The sequence below is a fragment of the Panthera pardus genome, unplaced genomic scaffold (assembly GCF_024362965.1).
Source record: "Panthera pardus isolate Hobbes unplaced genomic scaffold, ASM2436296v1 HiC_scaffold_15, whole genome shotgun sequence".
Lineage (NCBI taxonomy): Eukaryota > Metazoa > Chordata > Mammalia > Carnivora > Felidae > Panthera > Panthera pardus.
Window position 1 is genome coordinate 61,178,041 of NW_026526710.1, and position 27,697 is coordinate 61,205,737.

Genomic DNA, 27,697 nt, shown 5'->3' on the forward strand with positions numbered 1-27,697 from the left:
TCGGCCACTCCCGAGTCTTAGGACAAAGCCACAGAGAGAGGGAGTGGCTTGCTCGTGACTTTCCGTCTGAGCCCAGAGCCAGGACCAGGATGCAGGGCTATGTGCTTACGACCCAGCCCTCTGCGTCCTACCTGAAGACCAGTCCGAACAGAGACACAGAGAAACAGAGACACAAAGCTTTTTCATTTGTTTCCAGACCCTCACACTCCCCCAGCAGCCAGAAAGATTTGAAAAGAAGAAAGAAAAAAACACAGCAACAAACTCCTGGCAAACTATAGCTGCCGTTAGTGGGCATTCCATTGATAAAACTCCACGGAAGTCGTGCCGAGGTGTGATCACAGCCCCACCGCTGACGGAGTCAGGGCTGGATGACTCAGTACCACGCCATCTTGGGTGGATGAGTTGCCGCTTCGTGTGGATAAATGAATCAGCCTTGAATTTTCTTTGTTAAAGACTCCACCAAGGTGGCGACCTTCCCACAAGTGCTGACTGCTCCCAGAGAAGGTGGAGAGGGAGCAGGGAGCCCCCCAGGACAGACACTGGCCGGGGAAGGAGGATGGAGCTCTGGATTTTGTTTCCCATCAGAAGGAGCACTTCTCCAAAGGCCCCTGCTACCTGGAGGGTCCAGCCTCGTGAGCTGCTTAGCTCTTCAGAGCTGTCCCCTCCAAGTCTTGTTTCAGCTGGTCTTCTACCTGTCATGTCCCTCTCCTCCTGTCCCTCCCACCAAACCACATACTGTGTTTATTTCCAGCTCTGGCCCTTGGCCATGATGTTCCCCTTGCTAGGAATGCCTCCCCTTCTTGTCCCTCCTTTGCATTCTCAGTCCCGCATTTGCCTTCATCACCATGGGCTAGTGACCTGCAGGGGCTAAGAGCACATATTTTGAGCCAGTACTCCTGGGTTTGAATCCTGGTTCCATTACACCCTAGCTGTGTGGATTTATGTAAGCTATTCAGCTTTCTGTACCTCAGTTTTCCCATCTTTATACAGGGATAATAACAGCACAGAGCTGCTATGAGGGTTAAGTGAGTTAATAGAGATAAAGCCCTGTGACACTGCTCTTACCCACAGGATCAGTTATTCTCTCTTGTTGGCCTTGTGTGGAGGTCTGGGGTTCTCCAGCTGGACTGCAAGCCCCTTGCAGAGAGAGTCTGGGCCCTCCCCTTCTCCTACCTCTCCCACCCAACCTAACACACAGCGGAGAGCACAGGGGAGACGCTGAGCTGAAGTGCACAGGACGCCAAGGTGCTGTGACTGACGCCTACAGTAAACATGGAACAAGCAAACCCCTAGGCCAGAGGGGAGCAGGGGACCATTTGGGATGTCCAGAAGCCAAGCTCTCCACGGATACACATGTGTTATCGCTGGCCCTGGAGGTGGCCCCAGTGGAAATGGGATTGTGCCTCTATTTTCCTCAAGCCCTGTCCACTCACTGTCTCCTTAGATCCTGACACTAGTCCCCGTGGGGCCGGGTGAGGTGCCCGCCCTCCTGGTTATTCCGATGTACTGAGTGAGGCCCAGTGAGGCTGGATGAACTGCCTGGCCCTCTCACCACAGCAGCCCGTTAGGGTGCCTCCTCCCCTCTTCTGGTGCCCCCTGCTTCCCAGTCCCAGCTCCCCTGGCAGCCTCCTAGCATTATGGATCCCAGGCACCTCCATAATGAAGCGGGAGGCTGACTTCCTCTCAAAGAACAACTTCTGCTCCCTCTTGTTGGTGCACAAGTACTTCTGCTGGGTGCACACTGCATCGCAGCCATAGATGACGATGAAGATGTTGGCGTCCGTCCCGGCAGCAAAGACGTCACTCGTGTAGAGGATGATCTCGTAAGGGACAACTGAGGATGGTGGACAGACGGTGAAGTCAGAGGGGAGGTGAGAACAGAAAACAAATGTGGACAAGATCAAGTTCTTCATCGGCACCATGGCCCCAGGCCCCGTCACCGGGAGCTGCTGCCCGGGGATGGACCTTCACGTGGTTGCTTAGCAACCACAGGTGCAGGGGTGGGGGGAGACAGTGTCCTGTCACGCCTAGTGCCCACAGGCAGCGCCTGTCACCTCAGACCAGGGTCTCTGTGCCTCTCACAACACAGAGCTGGTACAGCAGTTTGGCTGAAAGCACAGAATCTACTCCGACTGTTTGTGTGACCTGGGCAAGTCACAGGAGCCTCAGTTTCCTCTTCTGTAAAGTGTCCACCATGCTCCTTAGCTGTGGACACTATAAACAGGAGGATTATATTTCAGGGGGCAAGGGACCAATCAGATCAGCAGTCTACAGGGTGAGAATCCTTTCTCTTCTCACCCTCACTTGCTCCACACTGGCTTGCTCTCCTAACCCATCCATAACGCATCTGGCCCTTGCTGGGTTGGATGTGGGTGGTGGAGGGGGGTGGTGGTGACCTTGTGAACTCCTAAAAGGGAGGCTGACCCATCAGTGTTGTTGGCAAGCAGCTTCCCGATGGGCACCTGCCAGCCTGGCTAGAGACCAGCACTGCCCAATGTGTGGGTCACTGGCCCTTCACCTCAGAAACTCTTTGGGTACTTATTAAACACCCAGATTCCCAACCTTTCCTCAGATTCTTTATGGGATGAGTCTAGTGATCTAAATATTTAACTCAGACTTTACACTGCAGTTTGAGACCAGTAGTTTAAAAGTGTATGTTGCTAACTACAGACTGAAATCCATTAGCAGGTTATGGAATAAATTTAGTGAGTCATCACCAGTATTTTAAAAAAATATATGGAATTGAATAGAATCAAATAAAAAATATCACTGGACATCACACACAGGCTAAAATTTTTTTGTGACACTTGTTTCATATGTATATAAAGGTATATACAACTTACTCTAAGTCACAGTAATAAAAAAACATTGAAAACCCAGAGAAACAGTTTAAGTGGAAATCTACCCTATCTTGTGGTCTTGACCTCGAAAGGAACCACATTTAAAAGTCACCTTCTCACAGGTGGCCCCAACCTTCCCCAAATTTGCTCCAAAGCCAATGAATTTTCTTTTCATTTAGTATGATGGTTACTCTGCTGTAGAACCATAATACCTGTATTAACGGTAACTGCCATCTGCTGAGTACTTGCCAGGTGCCAGACTCTTTACTAAGCGTTCTACCTTCCTCATCCCCTGTAACCTTGACAATGACCTCCGGAGGAGATATCATTGTACTTTATTTTATAGATGGGGAAAACAAGGCTCATACAGGTAAAGTAACTTGCCCCAGATCATACGGCTGGTCAGAAGTCGAGCTCCAGTGTGAGCCCAGGCTTGTCTGACCCCTAAATCCTGTGTGGTCAACCTCTAAGGGTGCTGTTGTTGTGAATTGGAGGCGAATATTGCTCGCTACCTACAAGTCACAGGGCCTATGGCCTACGGGGGTGATGGCCATTCCCACAATGGCCTGAACAGGGCCCTCACCAAGGTTAAGGGAAACAGGCCATCAGGCAGTAATAGAGGCAACTTCCTCTGAGGTCTCTTGGGTGTCTCCCTGGTCTAAGGCCAGGAGGAACTGAACTTCCCTGAGACTCTCTGGCAGCAGGAGAAGCCCTAAAAATATCTGGGCAGGAACAGCCCACCCTTCAGCCCTCATCCCTAGGCCTGAGCTCAGATTTGCTTCCTGATTTCTAGTTCTGCCTCTGCCATTGAGGAGCTGTGTGTCCTTGGGCAAATAGATATACTTCTCTGGGTCCTTTTCTTTGTCTGTGAAATGAGAGGGTTTGACATAGAATCTGTGGTTTTCAGATTATTTAACTGAATTTAATTTTCAGTGGAGAACTTTTGTGGAGTTCTGAAAAATACATTTAGGACAAGGGGCGCCTGGATGACTCAGTTGGTTAAGCATCCAACTTCAGCTCAGGTCATGATCTCACAGCTTGTGAGTTTGGGCTCCGCGTAGAGAGAGCTCTGTGCTGACAGCTCAGAGCCTGGAGCCTGCTTGGGATTCTGTGTCTCCCTGTCTCTCTGCCCCTCCCCTGCTCATGCTCTGTTTCTCAAAAAATAAACGTTAAAAAATTAAAAAAAAAAACATTTGGGAAGAATGCTCTGAAAAAACTTGACTTTTTAAAGCTAAGGAGTAGATCTGGATGGCACGAATTGGGGAGCTGTTCCCTCTCATCCTTTCCCTTCCTGCACCAGCTGCCCTGAGACACCTGCTTCGATACCAGCAATCCCTAGAACACAGGCTTCAGCCTTAACAGGACTCTGACATTCAGGGCTCCATGCTACGTGGAGCCTGTAAATTCAGACCATCACAATGGTCCACTTCCTAATTGCCCCATCTCTACTGTGTGGGCAGCACATTTCAGTCGGCCAGGAGGCAGTGCCATCTTGCTGTGTTCTTTTGGTTTCACGTGTATTGGGCAGCCTTGATGAACTGCCAAATCTAGTTCTAAGCCTTCCAGGCCCCTGAGAATGGGCCTGGCCACCACTCCTGGGACTGCAGCTCCTCATTCCTGGGAGCTCCCTGGCTTTGGGCCCTCAAGACCTTTCCCAAACAAGGAAATAGGTTCTGAGCAGCAGACCCTCCTCTCTGGGCACTTACTCGGGGAGAGGGGCACTTTGAAGCTGCCTCCACAGCTCTCTAGTCAGAAAGGCAAGTCTCTCCTGCGCTGTGTGTGTGTGTGTGTGTGTGTGTGTGTCTGTGTGTGTGTGTGTGAACTGAGTCTAAGACAAAGGGCAAATGGACTTGCTTTAGTATGAGGCTAGAGCTGAATGTATTCAAGGTCAGGCCATACAAATTCAGGCCTGTCCTAGGGCAAGAAAGGAGAAACAGCTACTTCTGTCTTAAAGTGTCTCACCCAGTATGCTGCCAGCTCTATGTACATCTGTCAGGTCAGTGTGTCTGTCCTAGACTGCAGGCAGCTCCTGGGGGTAGTGTCTACATCCAGGGTTTGCTTTGTATATGCAGAGATTTTACTAGAGGGAAATGTCACTTTGTTTCAGGCTTTGGACCAGAAAATATCTTGATGGATCGGGTCATTTCCAGTTTAATTGCTTTAGGCAAAAAAAAAAAAAAAAAAAAAAAAAAAAAAAGTCATCACTGAATCATATCATGTAATTATGAGCTGTTTGGGGGAAATCTTTTGGTATAGCTAATTATTTGGTTAGAAAAAAAATTATATTCTCTGGGTTTGGGTCTGATTTTAGCACATTTAAACAGATTTTTATAGTTTGGTTAATTTCAGTTTGGTTCTCAGTACCTAGTATGTCCTACATGTAAATGAACGTTTAATCCATACTTTCTGATGACACTGGAAAGGAAGTGTCAAAACTTCACCAAATTGTTCCCTTTCCTCCCCTGCTTTGGCTGGTGAGAGGCCTACATTTATCATCTTTTCAAGTCTCCACCCTCCACTCCCGATCAGGATAAAATCTTACAGCGGTGATTTCTTGGTCACGTTACTGACTGGACTGAACACCGGTGATGGGGCCCATATGACTTCTCACAGTTAGACTTTTGTCTTTCTTCCCTTATGGGTCTTATGACCATGTTGTATTATCATCTCTATTTTGCAGATGAGGAAACAGCCCCAGAGAGGCCAGGCTCTCTTCCTGTTGTCACCAGCTGGTTTGGGGTGGAGGTGGGACTAAATTCTCTATTTCCTTACCGTGGATCCAGGGCACTGCCCACAGCCCACGCAAGGCCCAGGGAACTGGGGAGAGGAGGTACACGTGGCCTGGGGTCGGGGCTGGAGGAGGGGTTGGGGCCAAAGACGGGTTGGTGGGCGATGGGGTCTGGGAGGAGGGTCAGCCATGCCGTGCACAGTTCTTACATGGCGTGTACAGCCTCGTCTGAAGCTCCGCGTGGAAGAGGTCCCTGACGATGGCACCGTCGTCTTCATTCTTCGCCAGCCAGCGGCCACAGGGGAATGTCATGCACTTTCCAAGAGACGGGGCGTCCACCTCTACCCAGTCTACAAACCAGCCTGGAGCCTTGCCTGCAGAGAAGGAGACACGGAACCCACCACGGAGCTCTACACAGATGGTTTACTGTGGGTGACCTCAGCCACTCCAGACATGCTTTCCTGCCTGTGGCTGACGTCTACAGCTGCACCCGTGCCCACGCCATTCCTTTCCCTAATAGCATTGCTAAATGACTCCTGTTGAAATGTGCACCCAGCTGAAGCTGGGTCACACTCCAGGCTGCTGTCGGGGAAATTAACAAGAGCAAAGGAGCCTGGGGAAGAGGTGACAGGAGGTGACGGCAAGCACACTGTCCAGGGTGGAAGGCACTCTAAAAAGGGAGCTCAGAGATGCCAGAGAGAACTCGTATTAATGGGGATTTTGTCATTTCACCCAGCGACAAGGATGACACTGTGAGCTCTCTGGCCTTTGGTCCTGGAGGATTCCAGGAGGGTCATTCCTGCCAGTTTGTGGTGCATGAAGGAAAGGGAAGTCTGTGAAGGACTGAGGGTCTTCCCTGGAAAAATGAGCGATCAGGTTTAAAGAAGGAAGTAGGAGCTGAGCAGAGAACCTTGTCTCTCCATCCCAGGGGCTGGGAAGGTGGCCTCCTTCCTTAGCCTTAAAATACTTAAAGACCAAGAACACATGTCCTACTTCACTAAGAGAACAAACTTTGTCTGGCTGTAGTGTCAGTGGGTTCTGGGAAGAACAGACTAGATCCATGGTTCTCAAAGTGGAGTCCCCAGACCAGCAGCCTCATGTGTGCGAAGCAGAAATGCTCCGGTCCCACCCCAGACCTGCTGAATCAACGCCTGTGTGGATGGGGCCCAGAAACCTATGTTTAACAACCCCCCGAGGTGGTTCTGTTAAGCAACAGAACCTGTCAGGAGCTCCTGGTTCTCAGGTCAGAGAACCACTGAGCTATACTGGGGATTCTCAAAGGTGGGTGCACAGTGAAACCACGGAGAGTAGGGGTTTTGGGAAGTCACTGGTGTCCAGGCCCCAGCCCAGGCCAACGAGACCAGAATCTTCTGCGTGCAGCTAGGGTTCCACTGGGTTGAAGGGTTTGAGGAAGTTGTGTCATCGTGGAAGGCAGATGACATTCAAGTTTCTTGCGTATTCTTTCCCACAGGGACCTGTGTGTGGGCCTTATATTCTTAGCAGAAAACAGAGGGGGAGGGAAGCCAGACCTGTGTTGTCATGGCCAATCCTGACTTTCCACAGATCTCCCAGGTCCAGCGTCTCCACGGTGAAGATTTCGATGCTGTCCCTCTCAAACTTGTCGCTGTTGGTCTTGGAGGATTTCAGGAGGGTCATTCCTGTCAACCAAATGGCCCCCACACGACTGGCTGAACCTGAGACCTTCAAACCGAGCCGGACTACCCCTTTGGGTCCCTCCTCATAATGACCAAATTTTTCTAACTCTCATAAAATTTAGAGCATGCAATTACTATCCACCAGGAACCTTTGCACATTTAACAATTTGGGGTGTGTGTGTGTATGTGTGTGTGCGTGTCTTTTTAGTGAGCTTTGTAATTAGCCTTCAAGGCGTGTATTTTTATTTCCAGTTTGTATCTAAAGAAAAGGAGGCACACCACGAGGTGAAGTACCGTATTCAAGATCATCCAGGAGAAAGTGGTGGGGTCCTAAGTCAGTGTTGACTGTGCCTCCACATCCCCCACATTTTTCTACATGTGGAGGAAGCCAGGGACAAAACCAGCCTCCCCGTGCTCCCTGGGGTCTCAGGGGCAGCCTTGAACAGAAGAAGAAAGCTGGCAGGAGTCACGGAGAAGAGACCAGTCACTGTTTGGACTGGGAGGCCCTTCATTGTGGTTTTGAAAGGTAAACGGAGTGATGCCTCCAGCAAGAGTACAGGAAATGGCAAAAAAGTTTCAGGAAGGCCTGGAGAAAGAATGACCATAGGATCAGGCACCATTACTTAAGGAGAGGACGCTGAAGGGAAGAGGATGCATATGGCTTTCAATCACTTCTGGGGTGGTAGACAGAGGAATGAAGACGGGAGAGGGGACAGGGGGCTCTTTGCCCCCTGGTGTACAGGAGAACTGGCTTAGTAAGCTTTAGGAAGAATCTCTAAAGGAACCAATGTTTACAATCCAGGTAGACAAGTCACGTCACATGGAGATTTTTAAGAAAAAGGGAATATGCCTTCCTCCAACAGCACTAGTTGAATGCAATCTGTCAGGACACAGAATCCAAAGCAGGCTCCAGGCTCCAAGCTGTCAGCACAGAGCCCAATGTGGGGCTCGAACTCATGAACTGCGAGATCATAACCTGAGCTGAAGTTGGACACTCAACCTATTGAGCCACCCAGGAGCCCCAAAATGGATACAGATTTAAACATAAGACCTGAAACTGTAAAACTCCTAGAAGAAAACATAGGAGAAAAGCTTTGTGACGTTGGTCTTGGTAATGATCTCATGGATATGACACCAAAAGCACAGGCAACAAAAACTAAAATAAACAAGTGGAGGAAGCGTCTGGGTGGCTCAGTCGGTTAAGCGTCTGACATCAGCTCAGGTCATGATCTCAGGGTTCATGAGTTCGAGCCTCATGTCCGGCTCTGTGCTGACAGCTTGGAGCCTGGAGCCTGCTTTGGATTCTGTGTCTCCCTTTCTCTGCCCCTCCTCTGCTCATACCAACCCCCCTTTCAAGAATAAACAAACATTAAAAAATTTTAAAAAAATAAACAAGGAGGATTGCATCAAACTAAAAAGTTTCTGCACAGCAAAGGAAACGATCAATAGAATGAAAAGGCAACCTACAGCATGGGAAAGAATATTTGCAAACCATATATCTGATAAGGGGTTCATTACCATAATATCCTATAACTTAATAATAAAAAGCTAATAACCCAATTAAAAAAAGGGCTAAGGACGTAAACAGACATTTCTCCAAAGAAGACATACAAATGGCCAACAGTATATGAACGAAATGCTCATTGTCACTAAGCATCAGGGAAATGCAAATCAGAACCACAACGAGATCTCACCACACACCTGACAGGGTGGTTGCCACCAAAAATGAAAAGACAACAACTGTTGGTGAGGATGTGAAGGAATTGGAACACTCGTACATAGTTGGTGGGAATGCAAAATGGCGTCGTTGCTATGGAAAACAGTACGAAAGTTCCTTAAACAATTAAAAATAGAACTACCATATGACCCACCAATCCCACTTCTGGGTATATATCCAAAAGAATTGAAATCAGGATCTTGAAAAGATATTAGCCCTCCCATTTCACTGCAGCACTATTCACAATAGCTGAGATGTGGGGGGAAAAAAACCCTAAATGTCCATTAACCGATGAAAAGATAGAAAAAAATGTTGATATGTATACATACAATGGACCGCTCTTTGGCCTTAAAAAAGAAGGAAATTCTCCAATCTGCAACAATGCGGATGGTCCCTGAGGACATTACACTGAGTGAAATAAGCCGGACACAGAAGGACAGATATAGCATGATTCCACTTATACCAAGTATCCAAAATAGCCAAATTCATAAAATCAAAGGCTGGAATGGTGGTTCCCAGGAGCTGGGGAGAGGAGAGGATGGGGAGTTATTAAGCAACAAGCGTACTTTCAGGTTAGTAAGATTAATGAGCTCCAGAGGCCTGCCATACAGTCCATACCTACAGTCGACAGTGATGCATTATCCATTTCAAATTTGAGAGGATAGAGCACATGTCAAGTGCTCTTAATAAATAAAATAAAATAATAAAATAAATAAAACAATAAAATAAAGTAAAACAACACAGGGGAATTCTTCAATTATTTTTTTTTGAAGAGAGAGGAGGAATGTGGGTGAGTCTCGCTCGGCCCCATGCTGCATTCTTACCAGTGTTGTCTTGCGTGCCAAAGAGCGTGATGAAGACGTTGGCATCTGTGCCTGCGTTCTTCTTGTCCCCAGTCTTTACGGTCACTGAGAATGTGGTAGATTTGTCTGCAGGGAGAGGAGTGTGGAGAAGTGAGTGGTAGACTGCCCCTCTCGTGGAGGGAGGAGGGAGAAAACGTACTGGGTACATTTCTACATGCACGGTGACCATTTCTAGGAATCACTTTACTTGTAGCATGTGTTGTTCTGCAGTTGCCTATAGTCTGGAAACTTCCTCAAGGCAGAGATGAGGTCTCCCCGCCTCCAGCTCACATAGGAATCTCTCAATTAATAGAGTTGTAGGATGTTTAGGGGAGACTTGGGGTGACTGAGAGTCAGAGGCTCATCAGCGAGGAGCCTGGTCTGACTTCTCCACTGGGAAGTTTTAGGGATGTAAGTTTCAAGGAAGGGAAGCATCCTAGAATTCTTGAAAGTTCATTCTTTCCCTTGACAAAAATGTATTGAGGGCTTATGGTGTGCCTGGAGGGGAGAGCACAGAACTAAATCGGAGCAGGCTACAACCTATTCTATTCTAGTCTAGTCTAGTCTTATTCTATTCTACTCTACTCTACCCAACCTATTCTTATTCTATTCTATTCTATTCTATTCTATTCTATTCTGTTCTATTCTATTCTATTCTATTCTATTCTATTCTATTCCATTCTATTCCATTCCATTCCATCTCATCCTATCCTATTTCATTCCACTCCATTCCTGACCATAGCTCCATGCCTAGTCATGTGCTTTATACCCAGCCTTATGCTAGGCATGTGGGAATATGTCTCCTCACCTCCCCATTCTGGCCATGGAGGGATAAGGGCAGTACAGACACACTGCCAGAGGAGGGGTTGCTCAGAACCCACAGGGGAAGGGAACATGGAGACCGAGGGAGGGAGGCTAGAGGGAAGAAACCAGCTCTAGTTTAGGAAACCTTTCTGCTCCAGGGCCAGGTTGTCAAGGGGGTTGTTGTCACCACCTCCCCCGGCCCCCTCATCCTCGCTCGGGGGCAGCACATAGGACTCATCCACTGGCAACAGCTCCCGGGACAGCTGGCCATCATCCTCCTCCACTGCCAGCCAGCGCTGGCATGGAAAGTAGTACCTGTAGGAAGGGGAATGAGGAGAGTTTAGGAACGTCGCTTAGGAAAGATTTCATTAAAGAGCGGTCCTGGGCTGCAAAATGACAGGCCCTCAGAGGCCCCAACACTCCCCTATCTGCCCCCCATCCAAAAGCATGGCCCTCCCATCCTACCCAGCCTGGGGGTCACCCTATGAGAGTCACTTGCATGGAGCAGAAAACAAACATGGGGACACGGTTTCAAGACCCCCCATTGAAAATGGCTGTGTAAGAGTTGCCTGGAGCCTATTAAACCTTCACTCAGGGTCATATTGGAGGTATCTAGAAGAAGTGCTTCCAGGGACTGTGCCAGCCTTTTCTAGAATTAACCTGGTAGCCAAAGCCACTTTAGCAGAGAGTATTGTACATAGTAGGTGTTCAATACCTAAGGGTTGAGTAAATGGATTTTAATGGAATGATACCCAATTATGCTTCTGGAAGATACAGAAAGTGTGGCTAAGGAATGGCATAGCAGACAGCTGGCGCCATGTAGGGAAGGGAGGTCCAAGTTAGACTCCTCAGTGTAGAGGCTGAGCCCAGCTAAAATGGAGACACCTAAACAAAGCAAAGGGGGGTCCAGGGATGATGGAGGTAGCAACATGAATTAATGAAGGACTCGCCTCTGGAGCCAGACTGGGTTGGAATCCTGGCTCTGCCACTTATAGTCATGTGACCTTGAGCCAGTTTCTTTACCTCTCTGTGTTAGGGTTGCCAGATTTAGCCAACAGAATCACAGGGCTCCTAGTTAAATTGGAGTTTTCGATAAGCAATGAATAATGTTTTAGCGTAAGTATGTCCTACCCAATATTTGGGACATACTTATACTAAAACATTACTCACTGCTTCTCTGGAATTCAAATTTAACTGGCAATTCTGTATTTTACCTGGCAACCCTACTTTGTGCTTCAGTTTGCCATTCTGTAAAATGAAGATCATATTGCTTATGTCAAAGTTGCTATGAGGTTTACGTGGGTTAAATGTTTTAAAGTGCTTATAAAAATGCCTGGCTCTCGGTAAGAATTTGCTAGTACTATTGCTGTTGTTACTCTTATTGTACTTCCCTGTTTCTCCCCTGCCCATGCCTGGGGTCTCTGGAGCTTGTGGGCTGGACAGCTGGCCTTGGGCCCCCAAGCTCCCAGAACAACTCAGAGGGTTGGTGGATGCAGCCCATGTCTAAACTGGGGCCATTCTACCCAATATCCACCCCTTCCTGCCAGACTGGATGCTTAAGATGAATTCAGGGACTGATCAGAGTCCCTGAGGAGAGAAGGAAGTCCCTCCTGGAGAGGAGGGAGCAGTGTAGGCTGGGGGTCTCATCCCTGTCAGAGCCCCACATTCCTCTAGAGACATTATTGCCTCCTAGGGCCAACATTTTAGAGAGGCATAACCTCAGCCCACACACGGGCTCACACGGGGTGCAGAAGGGCAATTCTGTGTTCATGGACACGGATTCAAAGGGTGGGAGGAGCTCAATCAAGGGCAATATAGATTAAATTGCCTTTAAATTAGGGTTTAAGGGAAAAATGTATATTGTTCCACTTTCTAGTCTTTAAGTTATGAATGGGAAAGTTACATTTTTTATTCAGCCAATTAACTTATGAATAATAGGCTTTGGCTCTTAATTATGGCCAATTAAAGGAGCCACAGAAATAAAGAAAGGAGTGGGGTTGCGGCAGAGGCGGAGACAAGGAGAGTGGGAAGCTGGAGCAGAACGAGGACAGAGGGAGAGAGAGACACAAAGAAAGAGTGGGCGACTTATCCCGGGAGAGAGAAGTCAGCCAGACGGAAGGGGTAAGGCCCAAGTCCGCCCACACCTGCTGAGCGTGTGCCTACTTGGGAAGCAGAGGCTGGCTTTCATGGAGCGACTTCTCCAGTGTCCCCGAGATACTTGTACTGGGACATTAAAGCCCCTTGGCATGCCCAGAGTGGCAGCATCTCTTCCCATCTCTTTTCTCAGATCCATCCCCCTGGAGGGCAGAACTAGAGCTGGGACTGGCCTGAGTGCTGGGCCTTCAGCCTCTAGCCCCATGATGCCAACAAGCACCCACAGAAGGTTTAGCAGAGGATTCCCTTTCCCCTTCCCCTTCCCTCCCTTCCCCTTCCCCTTCTTCCCCTTCTTCCCCTTCCCCTTCCTCCCACAGCAGTAAGTCCTGCTCAAGCAGGTCTCTGGGTACCGGGGACAGAAATTGCCAGGGATTCTGAAGGAGCAAAGGAGAAGAGTGGCGAGTAGGTGTGCTGGCCAGGTGTGGCCACCGCCCTGCTTTAACAAGGCCACTGGAAGGAAAGGGGGGGCTTGGGTGAGCAGGAGGTTTAAACTGATTATTGGAGCAAATCTTAAGTTTCACTCAAAAGTAAAAACCGAGGGGCGCCTGGGTGGTTCGGTTGGTTAAGCAGTTAAGTGTATGACTTCAGCTCAGGTCATGATCTCATGGGTCATGAGTTCAAGCTCCGCGTTGGGCTCTGTGCTGACAGCTCAGAGCCTGGAGCCTACTTTGGATTCTGGGTCTCCCTCTCTCTCTCTCTGCCCACCCCTCCCCCCGCCCCCGCACCCCTGCTCATGCTCTGTCTCTCTCTCTCCTTCAAAAATAAATAAGCTTTTTTTTTTAAAGTAAAAACTAAGGGGCACCTGGGTGGCTCAGTTGGTTGGGCGTCCAACTTCGGCTCAGGTCATGGTCTCACGGTTTGTGAGTTCGAGCCCCGCGTCAGGCTCTGTGCTGACAGTTCAGAGCCTGGAGCCTGCTTCAGATTCTGTGTCTCCGCCTCTCTTTGCCCCTCTCATGCTCATGCTCTGTCTCTCTCTGTCTCTCAATAATAAATAAACATTAAAAAAATTTTTTTAAATAAAAAAAGTAAAAACTGAGAAGACAGAAAAACTTAATGTTGTAAAATGTATGTCATTTGGTATGGCCTTCCCCATTTTGTGCACAAGCACTGGACCACATCAGGTCAAAGTCGACAGGTGATACTGGTGGGATGGCATGGCCACAAGAGCATGAATCTGGAACTCAGGAATTCAGGGTTTGTGTTTCTACTCTTCCCCTATAAAGCTACGTGGCCCCAGGCCCTCAGTTCCACCACTACAAAGGCTGGATAAAATCATCTGCGAGGTCTTTTGTGTCTCAATATTCCAAGGGCCCTGAAAGAGTGTGGGGTTCCAGAGAACATCCTGTCAGATGAAACTCCAGAGGAAGAAGTCCAACAAGCTTTCTGTTCAACTCTCACTGAAAAGCCCACCCAACAGCATCTGTCTTTAATGAGGATCTAATGACACCCTCAAGCCACCAATCAGAATGGGAATCTCTATCTTCGGGTGGAAAACACGTAGAGAAAGCAAAATATACCAGGCTGAATATGGGCAAAACTCGGGACACTAAATATATTCCTAACTTTTGCGGCATTTGCCTCTTCCTCTTTGAACTTGAGTGTATTAGATTTTAATGCAGATCAAAAAAAGCAGCTAACCTCTTAAAGGAGGAAGGAAGACATGACACAACCTCACTTCCTCAACAAGTCAAGAGCTGTGGAAAAGAGGGAGAAAGCAGAGCCCGATGAGTCAACGACTTAACAAAGATGTGTTAGTTCAAAACAATGTACCCCTCCTGCCAAATCCCACCATTTCTGTCATGTGTTCTGAAATCCAAACATCCGAGGTTCATAGCTTTGGATGTTAGGAGGACTTTGAAGTTTTAAGTCCTTGCTAATATGATTAGAATCTCTGGGCTGTAAGGAATCTTTAAGTCAGTGGGTGATTTGTCACACCTCTTTCCACTACAAGAACGACCATGGAAACATGTGTTGAGGAAAACGTCCCATCAGCCTGGGTCGCTGAGCGATCACATTGAGCAGAGTCCCCCGATGCCCTGTCCTGGACATGCAGGGTGAGCAGGAAATAAGCTTCTATTGTGTTAGGACACGACATTTTAGGGCCATTTGCTACTCAGCACAACCTAGACTATTCTGACTGGTACGACTGGAGATATAAATTGTGGGCACTATTCTCAAATAAATGGTCACGGAAGTGATGAGGATGGAAGAGTTTGCCCAGAGAGCATAAATCTGTGTCCCCCATTAGGCAAACTAACCCCATGAGCTCGGGATCTTCTTGCTTGTTGCCATGGTCACAGTCCCCACATACACCGGCAGCCATAAGTACCCACAGCATTGGAAGGCACTATCTCCTATCAAGGTGAAATGTTCTCATTTCCTCCTTCAAATTCTTGCAATAACTCCAAGTTTCTTAACCGGCCACTATCCTTTCCTTGAAGATGCATTTTCTTTCTTTCTTTCTTTTTTTTTTTTTCAACATTCCCCTTAGAACGTGCTACCTAAAGCCAACCCAAGGCTCCAGGAATTATCTGAGCAGAGGAGACGGAGTGGGAACAGCCTCTCTGCATTCCAAATACGGCTACCAATACAAAATCAATCTGACACTTTTTTTAACTTTTTTTTTTTCAGAGTGGCGAAGGGGTGGGGCTTCCCAGGTTAGAGGAGGCTGGAGGAAGCCACAGATAAATTTCCCCAGCTTCACCATCTTCTTCCTAGCCCAAAGGACCAGAGAGGTCCTTTCTTGAGGGAATGTGAGCCTGTGTGCGGAGCCCCAGTCCACCCACGAGGGACCTCAGACCCCAGGACCACCCACTCAAAGCCACCCTCGGCTGCAAACCACCGTTCAAAAGCCTTTTCTGAATCATCTTGACTGCCTCCTGCCAGCTTGGGACTCCTACAAAGGGCCTCAAGCACTCCCTACTTGAAGAGAAAGAATGCTCTCCTTTTTTGGCAATTTGCATTGTGGATCAATCCACCTCTGCCCTTCCCCTCCCACCGGCCCTTCCTCCAGGTATTTCCAGTCAGGCTCAGCTGCTCTCCAGAACCGGCAGCTTTTGGAGGCCAAAGGGACTGGACATGGCCCCACTGCCACCCTGCTGAGCGCTAGCCTTGTCGGGGCATCAGAGCCCTGAGCCACTCTGAATCCTGCTTGGGTGACTTCAGTATGGTGGCAGGGGCTCCAGAGATCACATCCTCTTTAATCTCTCTGCCTCCAGGCCAACATCTCTCATGAGTGCCTCCCTGCTCCTTCTCTGTCTTCCTACCTCGGCCTCAGAAGGCTCTCTGGGAGGGGCACCTTGGTGGCTCAGTCGGTTAAGCGTCCCACTTCTGCTCAGGTCATGATCTTGTGGTTCACGAGTTGGAGCCCCATGTCAGGCCCTGTGCTGACAGCTCAGAGCCTGGGGCCTGCTTCAGATTCTGTGTCTCCCTCTCGCTCTGCCTGCCCCCCTGCCTCCTCTCTCAAAAATAAAAACATTAAAAAAAAAAATTAAGAAGCAGGCTTTCTGGAAAAGCTGGCCAGCTAGGAGCCTCTGGCTGTGGAGCAGCACCCCCCACCCCGGCCTCCCTTCCCAAAGTTCTTGTCCTGTTCCCTTCATGCACGAGTCGGACAGAATTACCCACCACCTGCCGTTCATGCCCCTCGTGCCCTTCAGCTCCCACATCACACGGTTCAGCCGCTTTAGTGCCCTTTGTTCCAAACACCAAACATCACGGTTTGTGAAGGCCCATCTGAAATGTCACCTCGGACAGAGGAGCACCCTGACCCCCTCCTCACCCCCCAGTCCCTGAGCCCCATTTGGGGGGCGCCACCCTGAGACAGCGGCCCCCTCGCTCTGCCTTTCCTACTGCCCAAGGAGTTCCTTCATAATCCCGCTCATGCCCGTTCCTTCCTAGCTATGCAGCCACTTTTAGATGCCAACTGACTGGGTTCTTACTGGCACGGTGCTACCTTTTGCCGGGTGCCAGGCCCGGCGCTGGCCCTTACACGGGTTATCTTAATGCCGTGTGGGAGTTTTATTATCCCGTTTCATGGATGGAAGAACTGAGGCTCAGAGGGCTTAAGTGACTTTCCCAAGGCCACACAAGTAAAGAAAGGAAGAGACGGGAAATGAACCTAAAACATCTGCCTCCTAGACCATCACAGTTTTCTGTTGGAACCAGCCGCTTGACTCTCCGCACTTAGCATGGCATGTGTTTGCTGAATGAATGAATGAGTCAACACAGCAAATGTGGTTTGTATTCATTAGTTGATTTAGTAAGTATTTATGGCAAGCCTGTTGTGCACCAGGCCCTCTTCTAGGTGCTGGAGAGGACACTGTAGGGAACAAGACAGGTGAAATCGTTACCTTAGGCAGGGACCTTATATTCAGTTGTGGGGAAAGGAACAATGGTGAAATACTGCAGTCGATTGTAGGTCAAACGTTAGTGACGTGCAGAAAAAGAAACAAAGGAAGAGAAATAAAAGGTCCAGGGTGGGAGGCTTGCTGAGCAGATGACCGTTGAGCAGAGACCTTACCTAGAGAAAGCATGAGTAAGCCACTAGGGGAAGGAGGACCAGGGAGAAGGGACAGCACATGCAAAGGCCCTTGGCTGTTGGGCTCAAGGAACAGCAAGGAGTGAGCAGGAGGGAGACCAGGACCAAGAGTTAAGGAGGGGGTGTGGGGCAGGCCACTGGAAGTGCTCTGGCTCTCACCTGGGGGTGAATGGGAGCCTCTGCAGGTTGTTGGGCAGAGGAGGAACACACCCCTGACACAGGAGGGGCCAGCGTGCAGCAGAGGGACCAGGCAAGAGCCTCTGACCAGGGCTGGTGAAGATGGGGAGGTGGACCCTGACTCACACCAACAAGACAGGATGATGAGGGCGGGGGAGGTGATGAGGGGGCCAGGAGTGGGGGAGGGAAGGAAAAGAGAAAGGGAGGGAAGAAAGGGGATGGGGAACGAGAGGATACCATTCACGAGAGCGATAAAAATAGAAAATATTTAGGCATAAACTTAGTACGACTGTAGAAAATTGTAAAGCATCACTGGGATACCAGAAGGAACAATTGGATAAATGGAAATGCGCCCCTGGGGCAGCACTTAATATTCTAAATACACAATTCTCCACACATACGATTAATGGCATAACCATCAACATTCCAATGGGATTTTTTTCTTCAAATCACTTAATGTCTTGATTTGAAAAGGCAAGAAAAGCTAATATTTTTAAAGAATAATGGAAAAGGACAAGTACTGACAGATACTAAAATAGATTATAAGGCTACAATAATTTACAAATTGTTGGGGTGGCCCAGAAATGTCAAATCAATGGAACAGAGTTAACTGACCCTAACGGAGCTCTAAGGGGAAGCCAGGGATATTTGGTCTGTTCCTGTCCTTCTGTTTTTGCCAGTACTTTATCCTTTTCCAGCTTAAATGCCTTAGATTTTCAGAACATCTTGAGAAGTAAGCTGGGCTGACATCATTAAGCCTATTTATCAGAAGAGTGAATGAAAGCCCATAGACACGGAGCACTTAGTTCAGGGTGACCTGGTAAGTTTCTGAGAGAGGACTACCACAGCTCAGGACCCTGGTTCCCGGCTATAGCGTTGTCCCACTGCCCTTCTCTGCCGTCACAATGACCTCACGGAAAGCCAGGACACCAGGCCACGTGAGAGGTGTCCTTTGGTGTCCCCATCTGAGGCAGTCTCTTGGGCTGGTGGGGCGGGGTGGAGGTGGGAGATGGGGTGAGCCTCCTCACCCCTTGCCCGGCACAGAGAGTAGCCCAAGAAGAGGGCTTGCTCTAAGAGACACCAGACTGCAGACCAAGAAGTTAAGTCAACGTATGTTTGTTTATTGGGTGCCCGCTACATTCCGGACACTGGCGGGCACTCAGCAGCCCTACAACACACTCAGGATCTTGCCTGCCTTCCTCTCTGTCTGCCCCTGCACCTCCCCATCACACCTCCAGCCTTTTTTCATGTCTATTGCTCCGTGGCCCCTTTTGCTCAAGAGGCAATGGGGCCTAATGATGGAGGCGCACCAGACTCATCATTGATGGTCTGGAGTTCTGATCTTGGCTCTGGCATGAATGGGCTCTGGGGGTGTGGCGGCTTCACCTCCTTGGGGCATGGTTCCTTCACCTGTCAGGAGGATAATATGCCTTCCTCAACCTAGCTCCTGGTGGTAGCTGGGAATCCTGAGCAGGGGCCAGCAAACCATGGCCTGTGGGCCAAATGTGGCCCACTCACCTGTTTATGTACATCCCACAAACTAAGCATGAATTTTACATTGTCTTAAGTTTATTTATTTTGAGAGGCAGAGGGAGAGAGAGAATCCCAAGCAGGCCCCACACTGTCAGCACAGAGCCTGTTGTGGGGCACAAACCCACGAACCTCGAGATCACGACCTGAGCCAAAACCAAGAGTCGGACGCTTAATCGACTTAGCCACACAGGTACCCCTGAATTTTACATTTTCAAAATGGCTGAAAAAAAGAAAATCTAAGGAACACTGTTATTTTGTGACATGTGAAAATGACATGAAATTCAAGTTTCAGTGTTCATGAATAAAGTTTTATTGGAACACGGCCACATCCACCAAGTATCACCTGTGGCTGCTTCCCTGCTGCAAAGTCAAATAGATCAATTATGACAGAGACCAAATGGCCCCAAAGCCTAAAATATTTCCTATCTGGCCCTTAGAGAAAAAGTGTGCTTACCCCTGGTCTAGAACATTAAAACATTGTACTGGAAGCCGCTTCATATGTGGAGACACGGATGAGTGAGTAAGTGGATGGAGACTAGGCCAGTGGAGGTCTGACAGGGACAGGAAACCCGACCTTCTGAACTGATGGATCTCAAGAACTAGATTGGAGGTCCTGTCACCTGCCAGGGCAGGAACTCCAGGGGGCTGCCCAGTGAGAGGGGAGAGAGAGAGGCAGTGCCCACCCAGCCAGCCACAGGAGCCAAACTAACATACAGCCACCACCGACCCCCCCACCCCCCCAGCCTCAGACATCCCAACCACCCCACCCTCAGCCCTCTTCCCAGGACTAAGAAGCAGGCATGGCCTTCCCCCCCTCCCCTCAAGCCCCACTCACGTGACTTCATTGTTCATGTCGGTGATGTCTATTCTGTCCAGGAACCAGCCCGGTCTGTTGCCCGAGTTGTCATGGCGAATCCGAATCTTGGTCAGAGCCCCCAAGTCAATAGCATAGATGGTGAAGGTATCTGTCTGGGAAGGGCCAGAGAAGCACTCAGAGGGATGCCCCCCTGCCCCGAGACATGGTGCGCCCCACCCCCCCTACACATCGACACCTGGGGGCCGGCAGGGAGACCCAAACCATTGAGGGAAGGGGGTGTGGAAACCTGTGGCAGCCAGTTGACTGTGGGTGATCTGCACTCTTTTATAACCTGCCCACACCAGGGGTCTTTTCACTCTGTGTCCCAAAGGGTGGCAGGAGGAGTGGGAAGGCCAGGAAGGTGACCGTGAGGGGCAGAGGAGAAGGCAGGTGGGCTGGCTGCCCGCGTTCATGTTGTGGGGGGTGTGTGTGTGTGTGTGTGTGCACCCATGGAGGGCCTGTTGTTGGGTGTGTGCTGAAACCCTGTGCTATGTGTGCACATGTGTGCATAAGCCCCTTCAGCCACCCATTCTAAGCACCTGGGATGAGCCAAAGTGCAAATCCAAGGTGATTTACAGAATTCAAAGTGTAAATCAAAAGGGATTCACAGGAACAGGAGACTTGCACTCCCTCACCATGTGAGTAGGAAGGCCGTGCGTGTAGCCCAGTATATGCGTCTGCACTGCAGGAGGCAGGCAACATCGGGACCTGATAAGGGATTCCTCTCGGCTGTAACTTCTTAAATTCTTTATATTGAAAAACAATCAAGTCTACAGAAAATTTGCAGAAACAATACAATGAAATTTTATATGCCCTTCACCTACATTTTGCAATATTTGCTTTCCCTGTCTCTCTCTTTTGCTATTATTTTTCTGAAACGTTTAAAAGTAAATGGCTGATACCATGATTCTTCACCTCTGAATTCTTCATCATAGCTTTCCTAAGAACAGGTGATTCTCATATAATCCCAGGACAATTACCAAACTCAGGAAACACAATACTATCGACACAATACTATTATCTAACATACAAGCCCATATTCAAATTTCATCCATTGTACCAGTTACGTCCTCTATGACAGTTTTCTTCCAATCCAGGATCATAGTGGCTATGGAAATAAACCCTAAACCTCAAGTCATGGCAAGGCAGTATTGAAAGAAAAAGCAGGCAGCCTCTGAAAGAAATCAGAGGAGCCCAGGAGTACTTTCATGGGTTTGGTTTCTCTTCTTCCTCTGTGTGGATGAGGAAATGTGGCTTTGGGATCAGAGGCAGGAATGAGAAAGGTGAGCTGGGGACAGTCTTCCAGCCAGAGAATATTGTAACATCTTGAAGGACAAAGATGACAGCTGGATTTTTCACACTCTCCCCACGATACCTGGAAGAGGGGTGTGCGTGCATTTCTCTCACTGCTCAGAAGCCTTCGTGGCTCCTGCTGGGGCAGGACCAGGACTCAGTCCAGGCTTCTCAACCTTCTTTCAAGGCTCTCATGCCCCACCCCCCTTAACTGGGCTCATCAAGCTTCCCAGAGGCAGTGCGCCCCCTGGCTCAGCATTAACACAGCACAGTGGGAAGACTCCCTGTCCTGGAGCTGGGCCTTCCAGATTTCCACCCCACATCTCTGTCCCCTGGACCCATCCTCGGGGAACACCTCTCACGGTAATCGTGGGCATCCATCCCACACTCACCCACCATGGCCCAGTGTACAGCTCTCCTTCCTACCATGTTTTCCCCAAAGAGCCGTCGACACTTCCTCCTTGAACCCCCCTGCTCCACCCCCTCAGCGACTGAGCATCTGCTACCTGTAATATCTCTGGTCAGTTCCTGTGGGCTTCGTGGTGCTCGACGCTCCCCTCCCCGGCCTATCTTATGCCCCCCACCACAAGGTGCCGGAGCTCACAGAGGAACCACTTCGATTACATCTGGGTGGACTCAACAAAGCACCCTGCTGGACACCGTGCTGGTGGGGGTGTGGCCTCCGGAACCAGCAGTCTCCACCACCCACGCAAGGGCCAGAGAGCCCCCACTCTACCTGGCCCTGCTCAAACTTGTTGGACTTGTCCGACTTCTTCAGGGGCCGCTCGCCTGTGTCCCCGTACTCCTCCCCGTAGATGGTCAGGTAGACATTGGCATCGGTGCCGGCCTTGGGCACATTCCCTGTGATTACCTGGACCTCGTAGGTGTTGGCTGGGGACAGAGAAAAACGTGGCGTTGAGGACACCTAGGCCTCAGGGCGGACCTGAGGCTCAGCCTCTCGGATCCAGCCAGCTCGTGGGAGCGGGAAGGACCTACAGATTCCTCCACATCTGCACTAACCTGGAAAGAACCTATCCCTCCCCACTGCTCAAGACTTTTCTTTGCCATGAGGCCCAGGAGCCTGAGAGTCAAGGGGAGACGCCCTTGGCCGCCCTCCTACGTTACGTCCCACTTTCAGTCATCGCGAGCTACATCCAGGCTCCCCCTGAGAGCCGCCCAAGGGGCAGAGCTAACCCCAGGCAGAGGCCTGTCACAGGTCAGGAGACCCACTTGGGAACCATGACGGGTGCCCCGCTATGGGGCTGCCACGTGACTGGAGAGCTAGATACCCCCCTTCACCGGGCCCCCTTCAGCGGACCTGCAGACCCCTCCTCGGGCTTACGCTCAGGACCCGGCCGGCCTGCCGGCACCAGCTCCACGACAAGTTCATTGTCCTCCTTGCCCCGGGCCAGCCAGCGGTGGGCTTCGAACTTGTACTCCTCAATCACCTCCTGCATCCCCGGCCCAAACTCCTCCTCTTCCTCCTCCTCCTCCGTCTCCTCCTCCTCCTCCTCCTCAGACGAGGACTCCTCCGACGAGGACTCCTCCTCCTCGTCCCCCTCGTCCTCCTCGTCGCTACCCTTCTTCTTCTTCTTCTTCTTCTTCTTCCTCTGCAGCTTGGCCTTCAGCCGCTCCTTCTTGAGCAACTGCCGCAGCCTGTCCTTCTCCTTCTTCTTCCGGGCCTCCTCCTCGGGCGTGAGCTCCACCTCCCGCACCACCAGGTGCCGCAGCCACAGCGTGTCCACGAACCAGCTGGGCCCGAAGCCTTCGCCCGTGTGCCCCAGCCGGATCTTGAAGACCTCACCCACGTCCGCCGCCTCCAGCTGTGCAAAGCGCAGGGCAGTGGCTGGGGGGGCCCCTGGCGTCCTCCCCGCCTCCCCTGCGCAGCCAGGCCTGGGCCTGTGTGCGGAGCCCCGGTGGGGAGGCCCGGGGCCTCGAGCTCACAAGCTTCCACCAGCTCCCTCTCTCTCAGCCTGCTTGTTCGGCCGGCCTTCCAGGACCTCTTGCAGCCCCTCCTTCCACCCACACCTACTTCCTTCTAACCCCTGGGTCGTGGTCAGGATGGTCTCCCTGCCTCTCTCCCTTCACCCCGCCCCACATCCACACATGCACGCACACACACATGCACATCGCACTCATTCCTGTCACTCCTGGTTCCACACCTCTGTTCATGCACTCCCCTCACCCAGAGCGTCTTTATTCCTTCCTCTGCCTCCAAGGAAATCCATTCATTCCATTTCCTGAACCTTATTACTACTTTCCTTTTCAGTTTGTGCTTTTCTGGATTCTCTTTCCAAAGTTTTTTTCAGCATGAATCATATACAACTTTTGTATGTAATGAGCAAGAAAACTGTTATTTTTCAAAAATACACCCAACCCCCTCCCCCATGTCCCCAGGGACCCCAGGCCTCTCCCCCAGCACAGGCTTCTTCTTTCCCTGGCAGTGCAGAGGGAGCCCAGACCTTGGCTGTGGTTCTGGTCTGTCCTGGATGCCCTCCCTGTCCACATGAGCTGCTCCCCGCCCACCTGAATGGGGAATTACTTGAGACAGGGACTGTTCTTTCTTGCTTCTCTCTGGCACAGGGTCTGGCACAGCGTGGATGGATTTAGCCTTAGCTTTTCTTCAGATTAGGTCCTCGGCCTTCGATCTACTTACTCTGTTCTAAGCCTCACCCTGCAGCGAGGTCTAGCCCCACAGAGCTCAGGGGAGGGTCCACATGGGGTACCTGCTGGTTGAGCCACTCTGTTCCCCATTCTGATGGGCCCCTTCTGGGTGTCTGACACTTTTCAAAGCCTGGTGCCACCAATTTTTCCACATGTGTCCTGGTGACTGGGGACCTGAGTTTCTCAGTGCCCCATAACTGGAGTCCAGGTCTAGATAAGAACTCAGGTCTTCTGACTCTGTTCGTGAAGCCACAATGTAGGCCAAAACCACCTTTCTGAGAAAGTTATCAGCCAAAATGAGAGCCCAGGAGCCCTGAAGGAGAGGCATTTTTCCCTCTCAGCTACTTAGGGGATGGGCTCTGGGCCTGGTAAGTTCGTTCTTCAGCACATTAGATCTCTTCCCCAGCATTTTCCAAGTCAGAGCATCCCTGCCCTCAACCTCTCCAGTCGGGCCTGCTCACCATCCCCTCCTCCCACATCTGTCTCCTCAGCACCCATGCGTCTCCCATGACCGCATTCATGACCGCATCACTTCCAGCCACACAGCATGCTGGCATTGGAAGACGCTCTGCTCTGTTCCACCCCCACAACTGGCCACAATTTCCTGAGTACCTACCCTGACCTTCACCATTTTGACCCCTCTAAGGACTTCGAAGCAGGCTAGGGAGGCACTCTAAGGCTAGGTTTGAACGGAGGAAGAATCTGAGGCTCAGAGAGGTGAAATGCTAGGGCCTCTACCTCCTCAGCAGTGTTATGGGGGGTTGGCCTCAGTGAGGCCCCCTCCAGCACCAACGTTCCGTATGCCCTGACCCAGCTCAATCAGACCCTGCCGGGCACTGGGGTAGGACTCTTTGCCGAGGGCCAAGTGACCTGAGGCACACAAACACACACAGAGCACCCAGCACGAATATGCTCCCTGCACACACATACCTGCTTACACACACACACACACACACACACATGCATACACTCACTCACACGCACTAGTATCCCACAGGAAACATTCATGTGTCCCCCACAGGGCATCACACCTGCATTCTCCTCCCCTGCCAACAACATGCTCACATTCTCATCTTTTTCTTCTCTACTCAAAGGGAAGTGCAGAATCCTGGGGCGTCGAGAATGCAGCCAGGAGGCTCCTCCCCAGATCCTGCCTCGAAGTGTGGCCCTGCCCACAGGTGGAGAGAGCTGTAGAATCACAGGCTGGCAGTGGATGCAGTAACCAGGGGCTTCAGGCCATATTTTGTCAAATTAGAATCATCTACTCCAGCGGTTCTCGGAATTGGCAGCTTGTTAGCCTCCTGGCAGAGCTTTCAGAAGCATACCCCGAAAATGCATCCCACCATAGAGGTTCTGACTTAACTGATCCGGATGTGGGCCAGGCAGCACTTTTTTTTTTTTTCCTTAAAGCTCTCCAGGTGATTCTAAGAAGCCAGGGACGAGAACCACTGAGCTAGTCCAATCCCTTCATTTTGGGGCATCCCCTGGCCCTCTGTGGACCCTCCCGCTGCCTTACCCACACACACCTGGAACGTGTCCTTGGATGCCCGCTCAAAAACTTTCGAGCGGCTGGACAGGAAGAGCACGTCTGTCTTGCCGTCCTCGCCATAGATCTGCACGTAGACTCGGGCAGTGGTGCCTGCACCGCCCACATCCCCCGTCCAAACCTCAACCTCATAATGGACCACTGGGTGGGCACGTGGGGAGAAAACAGGACATTCGGTAATATTAATAATAGCAGTGATAGCAGCAAAGCCAACATTCCTGACCCTGTGCCATGCCTGGTGCTTCACGGGCACCATCTCATCTAACCCTCTCTGCAGCATCGAGATGAGGACTATCAGTGCCATTTTGCAGGCTGACAAATTGAGGCTTAAAGGAATTGAGTAGGTGGTCGAAATGGCAAACTCAAGCAATCAGACTCCAGAGCCCAGTGATCCACTGTACCACACGCGACTTCCAGAGCCAGGCATGAGGAGTCGTTAATACACCAGTGAGCACTCGCTGCTGTCTGCCGGCCCCTGGGCAGACACCACGGAGTAGAAAGAAGCAAAGGCTTCCTTATGTTCAGTAAAGGACAAGGGACTGAAATTAGAATTTTCTTTCTTTCTTTCTTTTCTTAAAATACATACATTAACATGGGGCTTGAACTCATGACCCCAAGATCAAGGGTTGCATGCTCTACCAACTGAGCCAGCCAGGGACCCCTGAAATTATAATTTTTATTTAAATATATGCACCTTTCAGATGACATCAACAGATACATCTACACCCAGAGAGAGTTGTCTGTGTCCTAAGTAATACGTTAGTAAGCAGTTAGAGGGTGGAAATGTGTTTGAGGTGTGCACCACTAGGTGTGCACCATTTCTGACGATGAGGGAGATGTCTTCCAGAACTATGGGATCATGGTTTTTCAGCGACTACTGTTAAGACTTACCCTCGCAGAAATGCCATAAGATGATATCGTGATTTTTATTTTCAAGGTAAGATTGTTATTTTCAACAAGATGGGGTCTCTTCCATTACCATAGCAATATGAGAGATTTGGGGCAGAAAGTAAGAGGACTGGCTGAGAGCCTAAAGAAGTTGAACTAGAGATACCAGGATCAGCTGGCAGTGAGGGTAGGCAAGCATTTGCACAAGGGGGATTCAGTAAAAGCTGGCATTCTGAATGGACAGAACCCACAACCTCATTCCCTCTGTCAGATCCTAGAGCAATAGGCAGCCAGAATTACACAAAACTATGATAAAAATGACCATTCAGAGAGCAAGAACCAGCTATTGGAAATCAACATGTGGTAGCTGAAATAAAATAGTCCATAGTAAGGATAAAGTCAAGGACAGCTCATAAGAACAATAGAGGAAATTTCTCAAGAACAAAATAACAAATGATAGAAAGGTAAGAAAAGTAGAGGAATTGCAACATCTTACCAAGAAAATAGAGGATAGAGAGTTAGAAATTGTTAAAGAAATACCCATAAAAGTCTCAGAATTAAAAAATTCTCCATAGAAGGAGCCCGTGATGAATCCAGACTAATGGATGAAACTAAAATCACAAAAGGCAGTGAGGACATCATGAAATTTCAGAATGCCAGGTATAAAAATAGGATCCCATAAACTTCTAGAGAGAAAAAACCCTAAAGGGTTGGATACCAGAATGGTATCAGACTTCCAAACTGCAACACTGGGAGTTAGAAAATGGTAGAATAATTCCTTCTAAACTTTAAGGGAAAATGAATTCTAACTAAGAATTCTATAATGAGCCAAATTCCTGATCAATTGTGAGACATTCCCAGACATGCAAGGTCTCAACTTTTCTCTTCCATGCACATTTTCTCAGGAAGCTATCCAGTAGAAATGAAAAGAAGGCAGAAACCAAAGAAGAGAAAGACATGAAGTCCAGGAAATAGGAAATCAAAAAAGAAAGGAATTTCCAAAAAGATGGGCAAAAGGAAGTCCCAAAAGGACAGCTTCATGGCAGCCTAGAGAGCAGGAGGACAGAGGTTCCTAAAGGAATGTCTTGGGGCAAGGAGTGAGCAGAAGGAGGTAGAGAGGAAACAGAATTATGAAAAGAATTTTAGTTTTATTGGGAGATGGAGATAAAATGATGTTATGGGAGAATTATCTCGTACTCCAACGCAAATCATGTATTGAAGTCCTAACCCCTAGTATCTCAGAATGTGACTTAGAGATAGGAACTTTAAAGAGAAAATTAAGTTCAATTGTGGTCATTAAAGTGAGGCCCTAATCCTATATGACTGGTATCTTTATAAGAGGAAGATACTAGGACACAGACATGCAAATACCTAAAGGAAAGACCATGTGAACATGCAGCAAGAAGGCAGCTATTTGCAAGGCAAAGAAAAGGCCTCAGAAGAAATGTGATCTGCTGACACCC

At 49.6% G+C, this 27,697-nt stretch overlaps 1 protein-coding gene across 1 annotated transcript in view; it reads right to left on the reverse strand.

Annotated features, from left to right (window-relative positions):
• LOXHD1 (lipoxygenase homology PLAT domains 1) overlaps positions 1-27,697 on the reverse strand; it is a 156,812-nt gene that overhangs the window by 43,880 nt on the left and 85,235 nt on the right. The window contains exons 18-26 of the mRNA XM_053901911.1: positions 25,327-25,487; positions 22,479-22,959; positions 21,873-22,027; positions 19,823-19,956; positions 10,732-10,901; positions 9,765-9,869; positions 7,098-7,226; positions 5,778-5,942; positions 1,653-1,834 (exon numbers count right to left, since the gene is read on the reverse strand). Coding sequence (XP_053757886.1) covers positions 1,653-1,834; positions 5,778-5,942; positions 7,098-7,226; positions 9,765-9,869; positions 10,732-10,901; positions 19,823-19,956; positions 21,873-22,027; positions 22,479-22,959; positions 25,327-25,487 — 1,682 coding nt within the window. The remainder of the gene's footprint in view (positions 1-1,652; positions 1,835-5,777; positions 5,943-7,097; positions 7,227-9,764; positions 9,870-10,731; positions 10,902-19,822; positions 19,957-21,872; positions 22,028-22,478; positions 22,960-25,326; positions 25,488-27,697) is intronic.